Raw genomic sequence first — 8725 nt, 5'->3', positions numbered from 1 at the left:
CTCATTTAAAAAAAACTGGTTGAGTCCATATGGAACTAGTAGAGCTTTTATATTTGTATAGTGTGCAGACCCCCCTCCCCTCCTGTTCCTATTTAGCCCCTACCTGATGAGAAAAAGAAGAAAGGTCGTTTTACAATATTTTCTAAAACTACCTGTGTTCTCTGTTACAAAACACCCTTACAATGATTAATATGTTGGTTTTGTAAACCGCCATCTCTATTTATATTTGGTAAGGTTTTGGCAAAACTACTTGGTTAGGACGACTATACACAGCCTACAGTCTGCCTCCTGAGAGCATGCAATGGGTGCCAAGGTCGGGTGCAGATTGTTAGCTGCAGACAGCTGGGGGCTTGTCTCTGCCATGCAGCCCGAGGTGTAAATAGCCACACTGGCTATTCTGCCTGGGAGCAAATAGCATGTTTGGCTTCTGACACCTAGGTACATAAAGCATCTGCCATAACAGAACAAGCTGATGTCCATTACATGACCATATCACGTGTTTAAAGAAAAATAAGAAAAATACCTGTAGTTATAAAGAACAATGGCAGGGAATAAGAGGCATATTGCAAGTTGGTCAACATTTATGTAAACAATGCAAGTTTAAAAGATATAAATATATATATATATATATATATATATATATATATATATATATATATATATATATATATATATATATATATATATATATAAATCAGCCTTGCACATTTTTTAAAGGAAGGATTTCTTTTCAACAAGTCTGTCAGAACCAAACATGGTGTTTTTGGGTGATTAACACTTTTGTTTTGTTCACGAGAAAATTCCACATGGCACTTTTAAGTTGAAGCAAACGTGTTAGCAAACAGTTGGCATCCAACAAATACAGAGCGACATGAGCAATGAACTGAAAGCGTAAAGTTGGCTAATGATCCAAAGACTCTAAAATGGCACCGTAGAGCCAAGTTGGTGATACTTCTCTGTGGGGTTGTCATTTGATATGCAATGTGTTGTGATTATGAACATACTTAAGGCATTGGATATAATAGCCTTTACTGTAAAATGGATTTGTTTCTTGACGACTATATATTATTCAGAATAAGCAATGACTCATTGGACCTGGTTTTCCCCCTCTCAAACTGCTTTCAGAAACAAATTATAAACAGTAAACATCATGGAAGTGACTAAACTAAAATCCCTTTTTGAATCACATTTCTGATTTCCTCACCCACGTGTGTCTTTAAACACCCTGATCAAAACATGGTGAATGTGCAGTTTCATAAGCGACTCAGGCATTTGATTGAAGATTGTATTTGCTTGTACGCTACAATATGAGAACATCTGCGGTGGTCATGGCTTTGGTTTCCGCTGTCCTCTCTGCTATTGTCTGTGCTTTGGCTACTTTAATGAGCGACTGCAACATCTGGCAGAAGAACTTGAAAATGTCTTCGAACAACTCCTTATACAGAATAAACAAATTCCCTGAACAGGTTTGTAGATAAACAAGGTGTAGACTGGAGTCTGAGTGCGACGGAAGCAGCCGGTCACAGCGACACAGGAAAGGAAAACACCCTGCATCTATCCGTGCAGCATCAGTTTCCTCAGTCCAGATCTTTTCAGAGGTATTTGAGATTTCCTGTCGTTGCGTCACCAAATCAAAATGTCTTCATTGGAATATTCAAATCAAAATGGTCTGTCTTTGGAAAGGAAATTAACATTCCCGTTCAATGAGAAGCCTTTGACTTAATAAAATGGTATTTATTTTCCATGTCAGTGCATTGACATTGGCAGAATTTTTTGATTTTCATAAATAAACCATCCATGCAGGTATTTATTTTGGTCAAATAACTTTTTTTATTTTAAACAGCATGCAAAAATATATTGCAGAAAAACATCAGTCTGCATATATGTTCTCTTGGTGCACAATCTCTATGTTTGTGTTGTTTTTTCCATGGCTTTGAGTTGTACACACCTCAAACAAGGCACATGATTCCGGGTGTGTACTCTGTTCTCATTCATATGCATTCTGGTTTGTATTTTTTGTCTTCATGCCTTGCGTTTGTTACAATGAGTGTGTGTCTGCAGGTTTGAGTGTCTGTGTTTGTGACAGAAGGTTGTGTCGGATTTCTGAAGCTCACTGGATACAAATCCTCAGACAGACCGAGTGTCACTCCTTCACAATGTCCTCCATCATTCTTCTCAGGACTCAGAAATATGTCGCCGCGATCTCCTGTGAAACACAGAAGTACAGGAGAGTTCAAACAGAGCAGAGGCACCACGGTGAGTGAGAGAGAGAGAGAGAGAGAGAGAGAGAGAGAGAGAGAGAGAGAGAGAGAGAGAGAGAGAGAGAGAGAGAGACCAAGTTGGATGGATGATGGAAGATTTTCAAAATATGTTCCAGATTTTTCTTCTCCGGTGGTATGAAAGCCTCATTGCTGTTTAATGAGGAGGAGCAGAACAGAGACTGTAAACATGCTGCCTCAGAATTTTGGCTCAGCATGCCTCAAACTCAGAAATGATGATTCAGAGTCAAACTATTTTAAATCGGATGCCTTTACTTTGAACCATGTGGATTCTTGCGAACACAGTACATATTGCAAGTCTGATGGGCCTTGAGGGGAGTGAGTGTAGGGCCATATTGCTCTCTGATATGCTGAAATGCTTCTGTGAAACGAGGTGAGCTGCAGACACATACGGGCCAGATGGATTTCCAACCTAACTCTTTCATATGAAACTACTTCCATGTTAAATGTATTCGGCTGCATATTAACGTGTATGCATGCGTGTATTAATTTGCACACGCCAGCATGCATGTCACTGTGTGTTCTTTTTCTTTGCACAGCTCTCCCGAACAACCTCATGCTCATCTCACCATCCACCCGCTTACATGCTCTGTATTTTTGTATCCTTTGTGTGTGTGCCAGTGAATGTGTTTGAGTATGTGTGTGTGTGTGTGTGTGTGCTCCTTAACTCTCCCATGAAAAGCGGTCGCTCCTGTAAACTGTATTTCATGGATCAGTGCCACGTCTTTGTTCTCTGTTAGATTTGTCTTATGGGGGCAGAAACATAAAGTCACGCACCCACTAACTAAACACTAAAACAGAACAGGAGGAAAAAGCACACGCGCAAAATGATATGCAGACATCCCTGCAGGCACAGGTGTGTGAATGTAAATCAGATTAAAACACACATGCACATACATTGCCCACGTGTTAGGGAGATTGCTGGTGAGTGTGTGTGCGTGTGTGTGTTTGTGTGAGTGTGTGCTGGAATCAGCTGAATTTCAGATGCAAATAAGAAACACAAAATGCTGTTGTTGCGGTATTTGTGTCCAACTGTGCATTGAAAAAAAAAAACCACGGCTTTAAAACACGTCAAAATATAGTATAATTTTTTACTTTACTGTGATTCTGTGATGGCATTCCCGCCCCCAACATCTCACTGTGCAATCAATTTGCAGTCCAGGTCACACTGCACAGTGAGGATCAATGAATCTATCCAGAATCAACATTTTAATCAATGTCCATTAAGATATGAGGAGCTTAACGCATCATTTCCACACACTAGGCTGTGTTTCAGTGATGAAGTGGATTAATTTGTCATGTTTCCTCTTTTTTTAATCCATGAACTCAATTTCACCTATTCACCATGCGTAGCACAGTCTGACCTCACTGTTGGTCTAACAGTGAGGAGGTTTTCTTGGAGAGGCTAATTCACGCGCACACTGTTGCTGCGTGTTGCATACTTAGAGGTTTATTTGCAGTACTTTGCTGTTATCGTTAGTTCAATTCCAATCTCAGTTGGAGTATTCTGTCTTGAGGAGGGAGGGCATACTGATATATCTGGCATTCAGAGTGAAAACCTCTTTTTCATTTGTTGCACAGACACTACTATGTAATCAAAGCCTGGCTGTATCATCAATACAATGAGCATCACTGCTGGAAAACCAATCAAATGATCGCGACCGGGAACATGAAAACTCTACGCTGCTGAGTTATCAGCTGACTTCACTTCCCCTCAGCTCTAAAGAGAAGCGTCTTCTAAACTCGTTGTTTTTGTTTTTACTGCCAACTTTACTACGCTGCAGTGATTGGCAACAGGCGGTATTTTGATGATAAGCAGATTGAATTATCAACGGACAAAATGTCGGAATTGTTTGTCGTTTTTTTGTCGGAAATGAAGAATGAGACAGTTACAAAGACCAGGAGTGTGTGTGTGTGTGAGAGAGAGAGAGAGAGAGAGAGAGAGAGAGAGAGAGAGAGAGAGAGAGAGAGAGAGAGAGAGAGAGAGAGAGAGAGAGAGAAGAAGGAGGACTACTGCACACAATGTTTCTGTAAGTTAGTAATAATAATAACAATTTGAATCTCAAGGTTATGAATGACCCTTTGAACTCTTTGGTAGCTCCTGCTCTACAGCAGGAGCCTCACAACACTAAATATTGATACAAACACAGAATTTGTACCGACCAGACGATTTTTTGTTATGGACTGCTTCTTCATTTAACTTATTTTCACATGTGCGTGTCTCATAAGGCGGTCTGTGATTCAAGTTAGTGAATAAAGAGACTATTATGTGTAATTAACTATATTGTGTCCCTGCAAAACACAGACACCGAAACAAAACACTGTGTATCAGTCATTCGCTAATAGATTGGTCACTGATTATGTTCTGGCACAACATCTAATGGCTTCGGAAAAAATTGGCCAGAGGCCAAACTTACACGCTTGGCCCCCTGCTTTACTGTTTGGCATCAGTTCTACGGCCCTCCTTTTTTCAGCGGGCAGAGGTTTTCATTGGAAAAGCTCTCAAAACCAACTGGACGCTTTCTGCTCAGCACCAAACATCAGAGCATTCAGCAGCTAGAGAGACAGAGTTGGTCGAGATCAACTGTATAAAATGATATCACATCAGCATTGTGTGTCCACCTTGTTACGCTGCCCCTGAAGGCAAAAATATAATGAATAATGAATCCACATATAAGAGGGGTTTTAACATAAAGTCAACTTTGATTTTCAAGGAGTGCGGCAGTAAGAAAAACAGTAATAGCCAAGTTTAAGGGACCTTTCACACCGACCTCAAACCTTTCAGTTTGTTGCAAAAAATAGTCCAGGAATCCAAAGCTAACCGCATCAAATCTACACAATGTAACTAGAACGAGATCCCTTGTTGAGACTTTCAGACCCTAAAGTTCTGCTAGGCTTTATATGTATAACAAATTTCCTACAAACACCTCATTTTCTAGTGCATAGTGCTGCAGAACCTGCACACTTTGGTACTTTATTTTGTGATGTATCATGACATGACTGTTTGAGTGCACGTGTGTCACCGTGTCTCGGCTCTGTGTTCCGGCCGACTGACAGTGCAGAACGGCGTCATGGACGGTGGAGAAGAGACAGGACTTTGTCACTTTGTCGTTAAAGAAACCTCCAGTCTCCAGGTTGTCCACGACACCAGCTAGAAACAGAGAGAGAGAGAGAGAGAGAGAGAGAGAGAGAAGGGGGGGGGGGGACATACCAGCTATTGCCGAACCATTTCTGAGAAATGTTATAAAACATTAACAAAAAGGCCAAAATAACATCTTGTGTTGTTGAAAGAATTAAAATTGTGAGTGGCCAAGCAGGCACGTGAATGTAGAAATACGTCATGTGTAAGTTAAGTAATCCTATAGTGGGATTTTGTTATTATTCAGACCGGGAATCACTAACATCTACGACAGAAGATCTCAATTGCTTCTGCTTAAGGTTAGGTAAGTTATATTCAAGACAGAATGAAGTTTACAAACTTGTGTGTGATTAGAGTCTGATGGGCTGGATGGCCCCTTGTATGACAACCTGTGTCGTGGGTATATGAATGAACATCCTTGAATGGTAGCCACTCTGGTGTTGGTCCTAACGTTTCTTATTAATTTCCTAATTCCTAATTTCCTAATACATTATTTCCTCATTTGGTAGTGATGTTGAGAGACTTACTCAAGCAACCAGCGAGAACCACCTTGATACAAACTTCCCCATAGTCCCTGTGGATCTGAAACAGACACAGAAGCACAGAACAAAGGTTAGACTCGATCATTTCATTCGTCTGCCAATTAAATTTACAGAAATTGAAAGCCCGAAGGAGCTAAATGAAAACAAATGTGATATATGTATGGAGAAAAGTTCTAGCTGTTGCACTAAGAGATGAGAAAGGCAAAGTTAGCACAAAAAAAAAAAACAAGGACCAGAATTCTTAATCACAACCTGTTATTGTTGTAGAAATATTAGGATACACCACATGTGTATTTGTATAACAACAAACTAATGCATTTACTGTATAAGAAGTATCATTTCTAATATGTGCTAGTCATTGTGACTTCATGAAATATTTCCCCTCTTCTGTAAATGTGTCATGTACATACGCTGCGCAGCGTCTTGACTCCCACAGTATCCAGGAAGTTGACTGGGCTGAGGTCGAGGACGATGGCTCTGGGGAGTGAGGGGTCGGGCTCAGCATCCATCGCAATGACAGCGATCTCCTTCTGCTCTTCCTTCTCTGGCCCCGCCTCCTGAAAAGGAGGAGACATGCCATTCAAATGGTAAAATGTTACCAGTCAAAGTTAATCGCATTACCAAGTAGTCAAATTAACATCATGGGGTCAGATATTTTTGAATATTTCTTTTCTCACATTTCTGTTTAATTAATTAAAATACTTTTTTGTATAAGAAGACGGTTGCAATTATAATGTGTCGCGCTCCGCTGGTGGTCTCCACACTTTCAAATATATCATTTGGTCGTCCTCACCATGTCCACTGCTTTCCTCTTGGCAGCTTTCTTAACATTTTTCTCCTCTTGCCTTTTCCTTTTGGCCTCGAGCTTCTTCTTTGCTGACAGGAGTTTGGTAATGACAATGCCAGACTAAAAGAAACAGCAAAAGACAACCACAGATGGTCATCGTGAAGTATAAATACATTTTCTTAAGTCTTATGACTGCAGTGCATCACTACACTATTACAAATCTAAATTTCACAAATTCTTTAGAGCACATGAGTACTTCAGAGAAATTAAATAATATATGTATTGTACTTCACAACAAACCACATTGAAGCACATTAAAACCGATGTGAACCAACCTACCCTCAGGGGATGTCAAATGTTATTATGATATTAGTAATATGAGGAGAAAAAGCTCATAACACGAACACAAACATTTATCTGTGCCTGTTAAGCCAGTTCAGTCAGTCTAAGTTGTCTAGCTCCTTAAAACAAAAAACATCAATCATCAGAGAAGGTCTTGCTTGTCTAGAGACAACAGTATGAGACAATGTTTGATTTGTTTGGTTCGTCCGCTTGAGGATGTTTGTATAAGATAATATGAAATTAACTGTTAAAGTTTATGTTCTTACGTTGTGTGACTGAAGAACACAAGAGAAGCAAACGTTCTCAGACATTAAGTGTTCTCCATGCATCAGGTCACAAATCTGTTTGTTTTTTCACTTGAATGCTGATAGGATTTAAGGGAGATTGTCTTGAGTCCAATATAATATTATGCATTTTCTTGCTCGAAAAATAAGTTTATCAAGAATTGTAGATCTGTGAGTAAGCTTTCTGTTATTGATGGCAGTATTTTTGTGATTTTAATTCTCTGAATAAAGTCTCGATGGAAAAGTGGATCAGAATTCAATAACAGCCATTCGGGCCTTCCTACTTCTCCAAAACTAAATTGATAGCTATTTGCATTTCAAAAACACAGTTTAGGAGTTTGTAGGACATTTGAACTCATCAAGACAATCATATTAATAGGATGATAGGAACTGATAATTCATGCAAAAGCAATGTGTGAATTTCTTCTGAAAACCTGTCTTGCTGCATGACATCACTGGTTCATGCAATTACAGCATTAGTATCCTCTTACACAAACGCAACCCATCAGCTTAATCGTTACCGGTGTGGATAAGCAGTAAGTGATCCCACATTTTCACAGCAACTTTCACCATTCACCATCTTGGAGAGTAACCCTTCAAATTTGAGTTGTCTGCAAGCCACAGTGACCGGTCGAGTAGAAACTCGTATCATTAGATAAAACATGACCGTAATTCATCTGGTGGCAATTTCTCACCTTGTGAGCAGACGGGTAGCCTCTGCCAGTCAACGAAAGCTTATTTGTGCATCAAAGATAAGCAAGAAAAGAGCGACCCCGGGGCTTTGACATGCTGACATTTTAATGAATGAGCCGCTCCATTATCTCCCTCCCTTATTCAAACCCTGCCTCTCACCCTGCCTCTATCTTTTGTCATCTTTTTTCTACCTACCCACAATCCGTCTTCCTATTTCCCCCAAAGCGACGTGACAGTGGAGGAGGTAGACAGGGGCGGGGGGGTGTTCAAACAAAAGTTTATCGTAAGAAAGGAGAGGAGAAAATGGTGGGATGACATTTAGAACAATGTCTGTCACGGTCGTGATGTGTGAATTGGTGAAATGGCGGGTCAGTTATTAGAGTGTCAGAAATAATGTTTGCAAGAGAGGAGTTAATTGCACGGAAATTGTGCCAAAAAGGATTGTTACTGGAGGTAGTTGTTCCTTTTTCTCTTTACGTGTGTGCGTGCGTGCATGTGTAGCTGCGGTGTGTTCATCTGCATGTTCATATGACTTGGGGCTTGTGTTTCCATTCTGGTGTTTGCACTTCTGATACTGTTCTCTGGGAACATCCACAGGCACTATCTTTGTGAGGACTCATTTGACTTTTAGACCTTAAGAGTGAAGACACTCCATCAGT

The 8725-nt window shown here is 40.2% G+C and overlaps 1 protein-coding gene across 2 annotated transcripts in view; it reads right to left on the bottom strand.

Annotated features, from left to right (window-relative positions):
* Positions 1 to 1835: 1835 nt before the first annotated feature.
* Positions 1836 to 8725, bottom strand: part of LOC137800159 (solute carrier family 26 member 6) — a 15990-nt gene continuing 9100 nt past the window's right edge. For both annotated transcript variants that reach the window (XM_068597204.1, XM_068597203.1), the window contains exons 16-20: positions 6754 to 6867; positions 6371 to 6517; positions 5946 to 6000; positions 5303 to 5430; positions 1836 to 2206 (exon numbers count right to left, since the gene is read on the bottom strand). In XM_068597204.1, coding sequence (XP_068453305.1) covers positions 2183 to 2206; positions 5303 to 5430; positions 5946 to 6000; positions 6371 to 6517; positions 6754 to 6867 — 468 coding nt within the window. In that variant the 3' untranslated portion in view covers positions 1836 to 2182. The remainder of the gene's footprint in view (positions 2207 to 5302; positions 5431 to 5945; positions 6001 to 6370; positions 6518 to 6753; positions 6868 to 8725) is intronic.

The sequence above is a fragment of the Clinocottus analis genome, unplaced genomic scaffold (assembly GCF_023055335.1).
Source record: "Clinocottus analis isolate CAN_PGR_092001 unplaced genomic scaffold, fCliAna1.0.p SCAF_4, whole genome shotgun sequence".
Classification (NCBI taxonomy): Eukaryota; Metazoa; Chordata; class Actinopteri; order Perciformes; family Cottidae; genus Clinocottus; species Clinocottus analis.
Note: the sequence above shows the minus strand (reverse complement) of the source record. Positions and strands in the feature narration are given on the sequence as shown.